Below are 14,787 nucleotides of genomic sequence, written 5' to 3'. Positions count from 1 at the left end.
GAGGTGCATAAAATACTTTTTTTTTTAATTTAGAGGCGTACATCCGCCAACGCCTATTAGAAGGGGGTACGCTCGACCTCGCGGCAACTCACGAACGGTAGCCTCCCATAACGTAGTCCTATGCCCCCGACCGCACGGCATACACCCCCGACCGCACAGCAACATCGTGGGCCCCACCAGCAGCCGCCCCCAGCCAACCCCAAGCCTGCGCTGCGCGGCACCCAGCCGACCCCGGGGGGCCCAAGTGCTATTTCTGCGGGCGCTGCTATGTGCCAGGCCCGGTCGATCGCTGCTGTACATACGCCCAGTGTTCCTGCAGCCCCCCCCACGTGTGTCCCGTGGGTGCCGCCAGTTTCGTCCCCGCAGACCACGTGCAGCCCATGGGTGCCGCCTTCTTCCTCACAGCAGAACACGTGCGCCCCGTGGGCGCCGCCATCTTCAGCACCATTTTGGACGGCGCCTCAGGACCACTGCTCGTCGGGGACTTCATCGGGCCGTTTATCGCCTGCCATCACCGCCGACCAGCCCAGGGCCTACCAACACCAACCGCAACTAGCCTCCATCACGCTCGACTAGTCCCGGCCGCACAACCTCACAACGACGACGGTGAAAGTCGATGGGCACAAGACATCCTGCCTTCTTGACTCCAGGAGCATGGAAAGCGTCATCCACCCCTCCGCGGTAAGGCGCTGCTCCATCGCGGTACACCCCATTACCCAGAGACTCTCCCTGGCCTCCGGATCCCATTCCGTGGAAATCCGGGGGTACTGCATCGCCACCCTCATTGTCCAGGGCGTAGAGTTCAACAACTTCCAACTCTACATCCTCCCCAACCTCTGCGCTGATCTGTTACTCGGCCTGGACTTCCAGTGCAACCTCCAAAGCCTAACTTTAAAATTCGTCGGACCGCGGGAAGCGGCTGCTGCGGGAAGGCATCATTGAGGCCAGCAACAGCCCCTGGAGAGCCCAAGTGGTAGTGGAAAAGACTGGGGAGAAACAGAGGATGGTCATTGACTACACTCAGACCATCAATTGGTACACGCAGCTCGACGCCTACCCCCTCCCACGCATATCTGATATGGTGAATCAGATTGCACAGTACCGGGTCTTTACGACAGTGGACCTGAAATTTGCCTACCACCAGCTCCCCATCCGCAAGGCGGACCGCCAAGACACTGCGTTCGAAGTAGACAGCCGCCTTTACCACTTCCTTAGGGTCCCCTTCGGCGTCACTTACAGGGTTTCGGTCTTTCAACGTGAGATGGACCGAATGGTTGACCGGTACGGGCTGCGGGCCACCTTCCCGTACCTAGATAACATCACCATCTGCGGCCACGACCAGCAGGCCCACAACGCTAACCTTTTCAAATTTCTCCCCACCACCAAACTCCTGAACCTCACGTATAACAAGGAGAAGTGCGTGTTCCGCACCAACCGCTTAGCCATCCTTGGCTATGTTGTGGAAAATTGAGTTCTAGGGCACGACCCCGATCGCATGCACCCCTCATGGAACTCCCACACCCCCACTGCCCCAAGGCCCTGAAACGATGTATGGGGTTTTCCTCCTATTATGCCCAGTGGGTCCCGAACTATGCGGACAAGGCCCGCCCACTCATCCACTCCACTGTTTTCCCCCTGATGGTGGAGGCCCGGCAGGCCTTCAACAGCATCAAGGCTGACATCGCCAAGGCCACGATGCAAGCAGTCGACGAGACCCTCCCCTTTCAGGTCGAGAGCAATGCATCAGACGTCGCTCTGGCCGCCACCCTCAACCTGGCAGGCAGACCAGTGACATTCTTTTCCCGCACCCTCCATGCCTCCGAAATTCGGCACTCCTCCATCGAAAAGGAGGCCCAAGCCATCGTAGAAGCTGTGCGGCATTGGAGGCATTACCTGGCCGGCAGGAGATTCACTCTCCTCACTCACAAACGGTCAGTTGCCTTCATGTTTAATAATACACAGCAGGGCAAGATCAAAAATGATAAAATCTTGAGATGGAGGATCGAGCTCTCCACCTACAATTACGAGATTTTGTATCACCCCGGGAAGCTCAACGAGCCCTCAATCCGAGGTACATGTGCCAGCGCACAAGTGGACCGACTCCGGGCCCTACACAATGGTCTCTGTCACCTAGGGGTCACCTCGTTCTTTCACTTCATAAAGGCCCGCAAACTGCCCTATTCCATTGCGGAGGTTAGGGCTGTCACCAGAGACTGCCAGGTGTGCGTGGAGTGCAAACCGCACTTCTACCGGCCAGACCGAGCGCAGCTGGTGAAGGCCTCCCGCCCCTTTGAACGCCTCAGCATGGACTTCAAAGGGCCCCTCCCCTCCACCGACCGAAACACGTACTCCCTGAACGTAGTCGATGAATACTCCCATTCTCCTTCCCGATTCCCCTTCGCCATCCCATGCCCTGATATGACGTCTGCCATGGTCATTAAAGTGCTCAACATAATCTTCGCCCTGTTCAGTTTCCCCGCTTACGTCCACAGCGACCGGGGATCCTCCTTTATGAGTGATGAGCTGCGTCAGTTCCTGCTCAGCAAGGACATTGCCTCGAGAAGGACGACCAGCTACAACCCCCAGGGAAACGGGCAGGTGGAGAGGGGGAATGGGATGGTCCTGCTGGCCCTGCGATCTAAAAATCTCCCGGTCTCCCGCTGGCAGGAGGTCCTCCCCGATGCGCTCCACTCCATCCGATCACTACTCTGCACTGCGACTAATGAAACCCCCCATGAACGTCTCCTTGCCTTCCCTAGGAAGTCCATCTACGGGGTTTCACTCCCAACATGGCTGGCAGCTCCATCCTCCTCCGCAAACACATGCGGATCCACAAGGCGGAATCGTTGGTCGAGAGGGTACAGCTGCTGAATGCAAACCCGCAGTACGCCTACGTAGCGTACCCCAACAGCCGCCAGGGCACGGTCTCCCTCAGGGACCTGGCACCAGCTGGATCCCCACACCACCCAACACCCGCCCTTCCGATTGCCCCGGCGCCACCCACCCTGAACCCCAGCGCACCTCACTACAGCCCCGCCCTAGGACGATCCGTCCTCCCACTGGTTCCACCCGGGGATGAAGATGAGGACAACACTCTCCCGGAGTCACAGGCAACTAAATCGGTGCCTGCATCACCGAGACCGAGGCACTCACAGCGGAGGATCAAGGCACCCGACCGGCTAAATTTGTAAATTTTCACCAGACTTTAAACCTTAAATTCTCACAAACCTGTAAATAGTTTTCGACCACTCCCCGCTGGACTCTTTTTTAAACAGTAGGTGAATGTGGTAGTCACCACTGTTTGTATAATACTTGTATTAGAGGTAATATGGTAAGGCTCCTGGACTACGGGTACGGGGGTAGATCCCTGCCTGCTGGCTCCGCCCAGTAGGCGGAGTATAAATGTGTGTGCACCCCGAGCTGCTCCCATTTCTGGTAGCAGCTGCAGGACGCAACACATCTCTGCTTAATAAAGCTTCGATTACCCTCTACTCGTCTCGTCGTAATTGATAGTGCATCAGTGAGAGCATAAGCAAGTAAGAAAGTGAGTATGAGAGTCAGTGTGAGAGCATGTGAATATGAGCGAGCACGAGAGCAAATGAGCTCGAGTGAGGGAACGTGGGTGCAAGTTGAGCGCGAGCAAGCGCGAGAGTTTGTGAGCAAATGTGAGAGAACATGTGAGCGTGAGAGCGTGAGAACATGAGCAATTGTGACAGAGCGAGCAGGGGTGAGAGCAAGCAGGGGTGAGAATGCGAGCAGGCGCGAGAGAGCGAGGAGGGGCGAGAGAGCAAGCAGGTGTGAGAGCGCGAGCAGGCGCGAGAGAGTGAGCAGGCGTGAGAGAGTGAGCAGGTGTGAGTGACGGAGCTGGTGTGAGAGTGCGAGCAGGCGCGAGAGAGCAAACAGGCGCGAGAGAGCGAGGAGGGGAGAGAGAGTGAGCAGGCGTGAGAGAGTGAGCAGGCGCGAGAGCGAGCAGGCGCGAGAGAGTGAGCAGGCGCGAGAGAGAGAGCAGGTGCGAGAGAGCGAGCAGGCGCAAGAGAGCGAGCAGGCGCGAGAGAGTGAGCAGGCGCGAGAGAGTGAGCAGGCGCGAGAGAGTGAGCAGGCGCGAGAGCGAGCAGGCGCGAGAGAGTGAGCAGGCGCGAGAGAGTGAGCAGGCGCGAGAGAGTGAGCAGGCGCGAGAGAGAGCAGGCGAGAGAGTGAGCAGGCGTGAGTGACGGAGCAGGCGTGAGAGAGCAAGGAGGGGCGAGAGAGCGAGGAGGTGTGAGAGAGTGAGCAGGCGTGAGAATACGAGAAGGAGTGAGAGGGGGAGCAGGCTTGAGCGAGAGAGGCGCCATGAGCGAGAGAGGTGGCGTGAGAGTGCGAGCAGGCGTGAGAGTGTGAGCAGGCGTGAGAGTGTAAGCAGGCGTGAGTGACCGAGCAGGCGTGAGTGACCGAGCAGGCGTGAGTGACCGAGCAGGCGTGAGTGACCGAGCAGGCGTGAGAGAGCGAGCAGGCGTGAGAGAGCGAGCAGGCGTGAGAGAGCGAGCAGGCGTGAGAGAGCGAGCAGGCATGAGAGTGAGCAGGCGTGAGAGAGCGAGCAGGCGTGAGAGAGCGAGCAGGCGTGAGAGTGAGCAGGCATGAGAGTGAGCAGGCGTGAGAGTGAGCAGGCGTGAGAGAGCGAGCAGGCGCGAGTGACGCAGAAGACGTGAGAGTGCGAGCAGGCGTGAGTGTGCAGGCGTGAGAGACTGAGCAGGCGTGAGAGAGCGACCAGGTATGAGAGAGTGAGCAGACGTGAGAACATGAGCAGGTGTGAGAGACCGAGCAGGTGTGAGAAAGCGAGTGTAAGAAGCAAAGAAGTGTGCATGAAAGTGAGTATGAGTGAGTGAACATGAGAGCAAGTGGGCAGCACACTGGCGCTGTGGTTAGCACCGCTGCCTCACAGCGCTGAGGTCCCATGTTTTATCCTAGCCCTGGGTCACCGTCTGTATGGAGTTTGCACATTCTCCCCGTATCTGCGTGAGTTTCACCCCCACAACCCAAAGGTGGAGGAGAGAGGGTGGAGAGAGAGGGCGAAGGGGAGAAATGGGGCGGGGAGAGAGGGAGCGGGGGAGAGAGAGGGAGCGGGGGGAGAGAGAGGGAGCGGGGGAGAGAGAGGGAGCGGGGGAGCGAAGGGGCCGGGGAGAGAGGGGGCCGGGGGAGAGATTGGGCCGGGGGAGAGATTGGGCCGGGGGAGAGATTGGGCCGGGGGAGAGATTGGGCCGGGGGAGAGATTGGGCCGGGGGAGAGATTGGGCCGGGGGAGAGATTGGGCCGGGGGAGAGATTGGGCCGGGGGAGAGATTGGGCCGGGGGAGAGATTGGGCCGGGGGAGAGATTGGGCCGGGGGAGAGATTGGGCCGGGGGAGAGATTGGGCCGGGGGAGAGATTGGGCCGGGGGAGAGATTGGGCCGGGGGAGAGATTGGGCCGGGGGAGAGATTGGGCCGGGGGAGAGATTGGGCCGGGGGAGAGAGGGGGCGGGGGAGAGAGGGGGCGGGGGAGAGAGGGGGCGGGGGGAGAGAGGGGGCGGGGAAGAGAAGGGGCAGGGGGAAAGGGGGCAGGGGGAAAGGGGGCAGGGGGAAAGGGGGCGGGGAGAGGGGGCACAGCAGTGTTATAATGTGCAAGAATGAGTGAATCTGAGAGATTCAAGAGTGAAATGATGAGGGAGTGCATGAAAGTCAGTGCGCGAAGGAGAGAGTGTGTGGTAGAGTGTATGTATGTCGGAGACAGCAATGAGAGGAATGAGAATCTGACAAATTTGGACAGGTGGGTCAGAGCAAAAACATTTCACAGACAGCGCAACCCCCACAACACCATACCATTCAGATTGGCAGTTCTGCAAGGTCAGCTCTGCTTGCTGTTCATTTGCAGAGAGAGCGCACAAGAAGATGCAGGAACTCAGCATGAGATAGAGTGATAGCAGTGGGAAAAGTCCAGGGAGAAGGTGGGAGCTCAGGCGAGGGAGCGAGTGGGCCCCAGCGAGGGAGCGAGTGGGCCCCAGCGAGGGGGGCAGAGCACCCCGGCGAGGGGGGCCAGAGCACCCCGGCGAGGGGGGGCGAGGAAGCCCCGGTGAGGGGGGCCAGAGCACCCGGCAAGGGGGGGCGAGGAAGCCCCGGTGAGGGGGGCCAGAGCACCCCGACAAGGGGGGGGCAGAGCGCCCGGGCGAGGGGGGCAGAGCACCCGGGCGAGGGGGGGCAGAGCGCCAGGGCGGGGGGGCAGTGCCCGGGCGAGGGGGGCAGAGTGCCCGGGCGAGGGGGGCAGAGTGCCGTGGCGAGGGGGGGCCAGAGCGCCCCGGCGAGGGGGCAGAGCGCCCGGGCGAGGGGGGCAGAGCGCCCGGGCGAGGGGGGCAGAGCGCCCCGGCGAGGAGGGCAGAGCGCCCGGGCGAGGGGGGCAAAACGCCCCGGCGAGGGGGGCAGAGCACCCGGGCGAGGGGGGCAGAGCGCCAGGGCGAGGGGGGGCAGAGTGCCCGGGCGAGGGGGGGCAGAGTGCCCAGGCGAGGGGGGGCAGGGTGCCCAGGCGAGGGGGGGCAGGGTGCCCAGGCGAGGGGGGGGCAGAGTGCCCAGGCGAGGGGGGGCAGAGTGCCCAGGCGAGGGGGGCAGAGTGCCCAGGCGAGGGGGGGCAGAGTGCCCAGGCGAGGAGGGGCAGAGTGCCCAGGCGAGGAGGGGCAGAGTGCCCAGGCGAGGGGGGGCAGAGTGCCCAGGCGAGGGGGGGCAGAGAGGGCGAGGGGGGGCAGAGAGGGCGAGGGGGGGCAGAGAGGGCGAGGGGGGGCAGAGAGGGCGAGGGGGGGCAGAGTGCCCAGGCGAGGGGGGGCAGAGTGCCCAGGCGAGGGGGGGCAGAGTGCCCAGGTGAGGGGGGGCCAGAGCGCCCAGGCGACGGGGGGCCAGAGCTCCGGGGCGAGGGGGGCAGAGCGCCCGGGCGAGGGGGGCAGAGCGCCCGGGCGAGGGGGGGGGCAGAGTGCCCGAGCGAGGGGGGGCAGAGTGCCCGGGCGAGGGGGGCAGAGCGCCGGGGCGAGGGAGTGGGGGCGAGAGCCCCGGCAAAGAGGGCGAGAGCTCCAGCGAGGGAGGGGTCGGGATCGCCCAGCATGGGGGGGTGGTGAGATCACCCGGTGAGGGGGGAGGGGATCCCAGGCAAGGAGGACCGAGCCCTGGCTGGGGGTGCAGACCCTGGGAGGGGAGAGAATTTCAGGTGAAAAGTGGGACAGGGAGCTAACCTCACTCAGTGCTCCAGATGTTGCACCAGGAAATATTCTGATAAATATTTTTCGTTCTGCGTGTCAAGATATTGCAGTGCAGAGTTAGAGCAGCTCCCTGTGGAATCTGATTTACTCAGGGGATGGATTGGATCAGATGCCAACTCCTAACTCTCTAATCCCAGAATCTGGTCATAGAATTCAGTGAGGATTACTCCACTCAGGATTATCATTTCCTGCTCTGAGCCCTGCAGTAATATGATCACATTATCTCACTGGGAAATATTGTGGGACACACAGACTTCTGAAAAAAAATCTATCATTGCCACATGTTCTTTAATGCCCAGATATTCACAACCTGGTTAATGAAACTGACCACAGATAGATAAACTCTCAAACTCTGGTCATAACTAACATTGTGATCACTATCGTGCCTGTCCTGGGAGCGTTGGATGGGGACAGTGGAGAGGAGCTTTACTCTGTATCTAACCCCATGCTGTGCCTGTCCTGGGAGTGTTGGATGGGGACAGTGGAGAGGAGCTTTACTCTGTATCTAACCCCATGCTGTGCCTCTCCTGGGAGTGTTGGATGGGGACAGTGTAGAGGGAGCTTTACTCTGTATCTAACCCCATGCTGTGCCTCTCCTGGGAGTGTTGGATGGGGACAGTGGAGAGGAGCTTTACTCAGTATCTAATGAGGATTCCCAATGCTCTGCATTACCTGTTTCAGGATTCCAGTGGAAGTGATTGCATTCCATTCTGCTCACTCTCTAAGGTAAAGGATCAGATTATTTTTGGGTCCTGTCCTATATAGCTGACAGCAGTAAAATGAATTAATAGTGGGACTGAGGATTGTTGCAGCAGCTGATTCACGTGAATGAGTCGCTGACCCATTAAATCTCCAGCTTCAGCAGCAGCTTCTGTCCACTTGTTTCATCATTTCAAAGACACGGTAACAGGAGCAATCGCAGACTGACCTGGCAATCCTAATCCATGCCAGGCTCCAGTATCCCAGCACCTGACAAGCAGTCGTCCTGCTTGACCCAGTATGAGTTTGGTCACTGGCACTTAGCCTCCCACAGTGGCTCCAGCCACAGTTTCTCTAACTGAGATTTGCATACTGGCTGGGATCTGAACAAAAACGTGATGACCTGCTGCTGAAACTGGGTTGATGTTTGGTCAAAAATCACCAAAAATACTGATGTAGAAGTTGTGATTTGCACATGATTCCAGGTTTCATAACACCAGGCTTTACTCTGTATCAAACCCTGTGCTGTACCTGCCCTGGGAGTATTTGATTTGGGCAGTGTAGAGGGAGATTTACACTGCATCTAACCCGTGCCATACCTGTCCTGGGATGTTTGATGGGGACAGTGTAGAGGGAGCTTTACTCTATCTAACTGAGGTCTCAGAGGGCAGGTACAACACAGGAGAGGTATAAAGTAAAGAGACAGTTTGTACCGATGTAATACTCACCCACGAGAGTTCAGGACCCATCTGTTAATATGAGGGAGAAAAGAATCATTACACACTCAGGGAGTGTGATCGGCACGCACGCTGGGAGCGGGATCGACACGCACGCTGGGAGCGGGATCGACACGCACATTGGGAGCGGGATCGACACGCACGCTGGGAGCGGGATCGGCACGCACGCTGGGAGCGGGATCGACACGCACGCTGGGAGCGGGATCGGCACGCACGCTGGGAGCGGGATCGACACGCACGCTGGGAGCGGGATCGGCACGCACGCTGGGAGCGGGATCGACACGCACGTTGGGAGCGGGTTCGGCACGCACGCTGGGAGCGGGATCGGCACGCACGCTGGGAGCGGGATTGGCACGCACGCTGGGAGCGGGATTGGCACGCACGCTGGGAGCGGCATGTACGTTGGGAGTGGGAGCGGCACGCTGGGAGCAGGAGCGGTGGGCACGCTGGGAGCGGGATCGGCACTCACGTTGGGAGCGGCATGTACGTTGGGAGTGGGAGCGGCACGCTGGGAGCAGGAGCGGTGGGCATGCTGGGAGCGGGATCGGCACTCACGTTGGGAGCGGGATTGGCACGACGGCCGGGAGCCGGAGCGGCAGGCATGCTGGGAGCGGGATCGGCACGCACGCTGGGAGCGGGATCGGCAGGCACGCTGGGAGCGGGATCGGCAGGCACGCTGGGAGCGGGATTGGCACGCACGCTGGGAGCGGGATTGGCACGCACGCTGGGAGCGGGATCGGCGGGCACGTAGGGAGCGGGATTGGCACGCACGCTGGGAGTCGGATCGGCACGCACGCTGGGAGCAGGATCGGCGGGCACGTAGCGAGCGGGATCGACACGCACGTCGGGTGCGGGATCAGCGGGCACGTAGGGAGCGGGATTGACACGCACGTAGGGAGTGGGATCGACACACACGTAGCGAGCGGGATCGACACGCACGTAGCGAGCGGGATCGACACGCACGTAGGGAGCGGGATCGACACGCACGTAGAGAGCGGGAACGACACGCACGTAGGGAGCGGGATCGACACGCACGTAGCGAGCGGGATCGACACGCACGTAGGGAGCGGGATCGACACGCACGTAGGGAGCGGGATCGACACGCACGTAGGGAGCGGGATCGACACGCACGTAGGGAGCGGGATCGACACGCACGTAGGGAGCGGGAACGACACGCACGTAGGGAGCGGGATCGACACGCACGTAGGGAGCGGGATCGACATGCACGTAGGGAGCGGGATCGACACGCACGTAGGGAGCGGGATCGACACGCACGCCTGTAGTGGGATCGGCACGCACACCAGGAGAGGAGCAACATCTACCGGCAGGTCAGGAGCAGGATCGACGCGCACGTGGGAATGGGATCGATATGCACGCCAGGACTGGGATAGACACACATGTCGGGAGTGCGATTTACACACACCGGGGGTGGGATTGACACACACCGGGAATGGGATTGACACACACCGGGAATGGGATTGGCACACACCGGGAATGGGATTGGCACACACCGGGAATGGGATTGGCATACACCGGGAGTGGGATTGACCCACACCGGGAGTAGGATTGACACACACCGGGAGTGGGACCGCCACACACCGGGAGTGGGGTTGACCCACACCGGGAGTGGGATTGACACACACCGGGAGTGGGACCGACACACACCGGGAGTGGGATCGGCACACACCGGGAGTGGGATCGGCACACACCGGGAGTGGGATCGCCATACACCGGGAGTGGGATCGGCACACATGGGAGTGGGATCGGCACACACCGAGAGTGGGATCGGCACACACCAGGAGTGGGATCGGCACACACCAGGAGTGGGATCGGCACACACCAGGAGTGGGATCGGCACACACCAGGAGTGGGATCGGCACACACTGGGAATGGGAACGGCACACACTGGGAATAGGATCGACACACGCCAGGAGTGTGATTTACAGTATGGATAAATCTTTATGATGGGGATAGTGGAACTTCTTTACCTGTGGGGCAGAAATATCCAGTGCTGGATTCGTTAATTCAGTTTTATCCTGGGATTTCTCTCTTGTTAATCGTGCAGCTTCCTTTACCTCTTGGAACCTTTCTGCAAACTTTAACAGAACAGAAACATCAAAGTCATTTCACTCCTGGAATGCCTGATTCTAATGTTATGATTCCACTGCCTTTTTCTGGATTCCCACCAGCTACAGCAGTTCAAAAAAATCATTGGAATTGAGGATGTGCTGAGGACATGAAAGGGTTGATAAAAATACAAGAGACCAATTGACACTGAGACACTCAATCTGCTAACTCATTCCGTTCAAAACCTTGAAGCTGTGGAATGTTTGGTGCCTCCAATAATCTGCAGTGTTGTGACTGTGATATCACAGGTTCTCTCTCTTGTCACTCCAGGTGTTTTACAGTTATCTCCTCTCATCTCCCAAATTTTTGCTTTCCAGCCCAAATCCCACTCTCCTCAGATCCCTGTTCACCTGTCCAAATTTCACATCAATGCACCAGCACACTCTCCTTGCCCACAGATCTTGGTTACCTCAGGGCACCCTGCATCTTACACACTTTCAAAACCCAATTATTGCCGGTTCCCTTCCTCTGTTCTCAGCTGAATCAACCTTCTGTTATCTTGCTCCCTCCAGGCTGAAACTCCCTCGCTAAACGTTAAAAGCTGCTCCAACAGGGAAAAGTTATCAGTCTCCTGACGTGGTGACCTTCAACCTGGGATGTTTTGTTCTGTAAATTTATTCTTGGAATATAAGCTGCTGCTGTTCTCTCTCCCTAGGGGGAATCCCGCTCTGGGCCCTGGGCCCAGTTTCTAGGTTACAATAGCCACAGTGTTATAACTGGGGGCTGCCCCTGCCACGTACCTGGGAAAGCTGCTGTTCTGAGTTGAAGCCCAGGCCATAAACAGTGTTGGCTCGGCTATCAGCCCATTGACCGAATTTCTGCGACGTTTTGGTGAATGACATATTGGGGGTGATGGTGCTGTTGATAATTGCCTGAAATCAAAATAAATCATTAATTAAGAAATGCAGCAACTGAATTCCAGATTAATCCAGTTCATCCTGCTGAAGTTCAGACATGGAGTGGATAAAGAGCGATTGTGGTGTGATCATGATGTGGACGTGGTGTATTATGAACCTATACTCGTGTGGATGCAGAGCGATTGTGATGTGGATGCGGAGCGATTGTGGTGTGTATGCAGAGCGATTGTGGTGTGGATGCGGAGTGATCGTGGTGTGGATGCAGAGCGATTGTGGTGTGGATGCGGAGCGATTGTGATGTGGATGCGGAGCGATAGTTATGTGGATGCGGAGCGATAGTGGTTGGATGTGGAGCAAATGTGGAGTGATTGTGGTGTGGATTTGGAGCGAATGTGGAGCAATTGTGGTGTGGATTTGGAAGGATTGTAACATGTGGATGCGAAGCATTTGTTTGGATGTTGAGCGATTCTGGCGTGGATACGGAGTGATTGTGGTGTGGATGTGGAGTGATAGTGGCGTGGATGCGGTGTCACAAGTAGGTTAACATTAATACTGCAATGAAGTCACTGTGAAAATCCCCTAGTCGCCACGTTCCGGCGCCTGTTCGGGGACACAAAAGGAAAATTCAGAATGCCCAAATTACCAAACAAGCACATTTTTCGGGACATGTGGGAGGAAACCGGAGAATCCGGAGGAAACCAACGCAGACACGGGGAGAACGAGCAGACTCCACACAGACAGTGACCCAAGTTGGAATCAAACCACTGAGCTACAGTGCTGCTCATTGTGATTGTGGCGTGAATGTGGAGCGAATCGGTGTGGGAGTGGAGCGATTGTGGTGTCATCCCCATCCACACCACCATCACTCCACACCCACTGCGCACTCGCTCCACACCCACTGCGCAGTCGCTCCACACCCACTGTGCACTCGCTCCACACCCACTGCGCAATCGCTCCACACCCACTGCGCACTCGCTCCACACCCACTGCGCACTCGCTCCACACCCACTGTGCACTCGCTCCACACCCACTGTGCACTCGCTCCACACCCACTGCGCACTCGCTCCACACCCACTGCGCAATCGCTCCACATCCACACCACCAACTCCACACCCACTGCGCACTCGCTCCATACCCACTGTGCACTCGCTCCACGCCCACTGCGCACTCGCTCCACACCCACTGCGCACTCGCTCCACACCCACTGTGCACTCGCTCCACACCCACTGCGCAATCGCTCCACACCCACTGCGCACTCGCTCCACACCCACTGCGCACTCGCTCCACGCCCACTGCGCACTCGCTCCACGCCCACTGCGCACTCGCTCCACGCCCACTGCGCACTCGCTCCACGCCCACTGCGTACTCGCTCCACGCCCACTGCGTACTCGCTCCACACGCACTGCGCACTCGCTCCACACCCACTGCGCACTCGCTCCACACCCACTGCGCACTCGCTCCACACCCACTGCGCACTCGCTCCACGCACACTGCGCACTCGCTCCACGTCCACTGCGCACTCGCTCCACGCCCACTGCGCACTCGCTCCACATCCACACCACCAACTCCACACCCACTGCGCACTCGCTCCACATCCACTGCGCACTCGCTCCACACCCACTGCGCACTCGCTCCACACCCACTGCGCACTCGCTCCACACCCACTGAGCACTCACTCCACACCCACTGCCCACTCGCTCCGTACCCACTGCCCACTCGCTCCGTACCCACTGCCCACTCGCTCCGTACCCACTGCCCACTCGCTCCGTACCCACTGCCCACTCGCTCCGTACCCACTGCCCACTCGCACAACATCCACACCACCAACTCCACACCCACTGTGCACTCGCTCCACACCCACTGCGCACTCGCTCCACACCCACTGCGCACTCGCTCCACACCCACTGAGCACTCGCTCCACACCCACTGCGCACTCGCTCCACCCACTGCGCACTCGCTCCACACCCACTGCGCACTCGCTCCACATCCACACCACCAACTCCACACCCACTGCGCACTCGCTCCACATCCACTGCGCACTCGCTCCACACCCACTGCGCACTCGCTCCACACCCACTGCGCACTCGCTCCACACCCACTGCGCACTCGCTCCACACCCACTGCGCACTCGCTCCACACCCACTGCGCACTCGCTCCACACCCACTGCGCACTCGCTCCACACCCACTGCGCACTCGCTCCACACCCCCTGCGCACTCGCTCCACACCCACTGCGCACTCGCTCCACACCCACTGCGCACTCGCTCCACACCCACTGTGCACTCGCTCCACACCCACTGTGCACTCGCTCCACACCCACTGCGCACTCGCTCCACACCCACTGAGCACTCGCTCCACGCCCACTGAGCACTCGCTCCACGCCCACTGCGCACTCGCTCCACGCCCACTGAGCACTCGCTCCACGCCCACTGAGCACTCGCTCCACGCCCACTGCGCACTCGCTCCACATCCACACCACCAACTCCACACCCACTGCGCACTCGCTCCACACCCACTGCGCACTCGCTCCACACCCACTGCGCACTCGCTCCACACCCACTGCGCACTCGCTCCACACCCACTGAGCACTCGCTCCACACCCACTGCGCACTCGCTCCACACCCACTGCGCACTCGCCCCACACCCACTGCGCACTCGCTCCATACCCACTGCGCACTCGCTCCACACCCACTGCGCACTCCCTCCACACCCACTGCGCACTCGCTCCACACCCACTGTGCACTCGCTCCACACCCACTACGCACTCGCTCCACACCCACTGCGCACTCCCTCCACGCCCACTGCGCACTCCCTCCACGCCCACTGCGCACTCGCTCCACACCCACTGCGCACTCGCTCCACACCCACTGCGCACTCGCTCCACACCCACTGCGCACTCGCTCCACACCCACTGAGCACTCGCTCCACACCCACTGCGCACTCGCTCCACCCACTGCGCACTCGCTCCACACCCACTGCGCACTCGCTCCACATCCACACCACCAACTCCACACCCACTGCGCACTCGCTCCACATCCACTGCGCACTCGCTCCACACCCACTGCGCACTCGCTCCACACCCACTGCGCACTCGCTCCACACCCACTGAGCACTCGCTCC

At 59.9% G+C, this 14,787-nt stretch overlaps 1 protein-coding gene across 2 annotated transcripts in view; it reads right to left on the bottom strand.

Moving 5' to 3' along the window:
* The window catches only part of LOC119952905 (homer protein homolog 3-like), a 76,586-nt gene that overhangs the window by 23,118 nt on the left and 38,681 nt on the right, over window positions 1-14,787 (bottom strand). Inside the window, exons 3-5 of one of the 2 annotated variants that reach the window (XM_038776528.1) lie at window positions 11,552-11,683; window positions 10,673-10,780; window positions 8,676-8,696 (exon numbers count right to left, since the gene is read on the bottom strand). In XM_038776528.1, coding sequence (XP_038632456.1) covers window positions 8,676-8,696; window positions 10,673-10,780; window positions 11,552-11,683 — 261 coding nt within the window. The remainder of the gene's footprint in view (window positions 1-8,675; window positions 8,697-10,672; window positions 10,781-11,551; window positions 11,684-14,787) is intronic. The other variant, XM_038776529.1, reaches the window with a different exon arrangement.

Source organism: Scyliorhinus canicula, chromosome 18 (assembly GCF_902713615.1).
Source record: "Scyliorhinus canicula chromosome 18, sScyCan1.1, whole genome shotgun sequence".
In the NCBI taxonomy this organism is placed as follows: Eukaryota; Metazoa; Chordata; class Chondrichthyes; order Carcharhiniformes; family Scyliorhinidae; genus Scyliorhinus; species Scyliorhinus canicula.
This window is presented reverse-complemented; position numbering and strand designations above follow the sequence as displayed.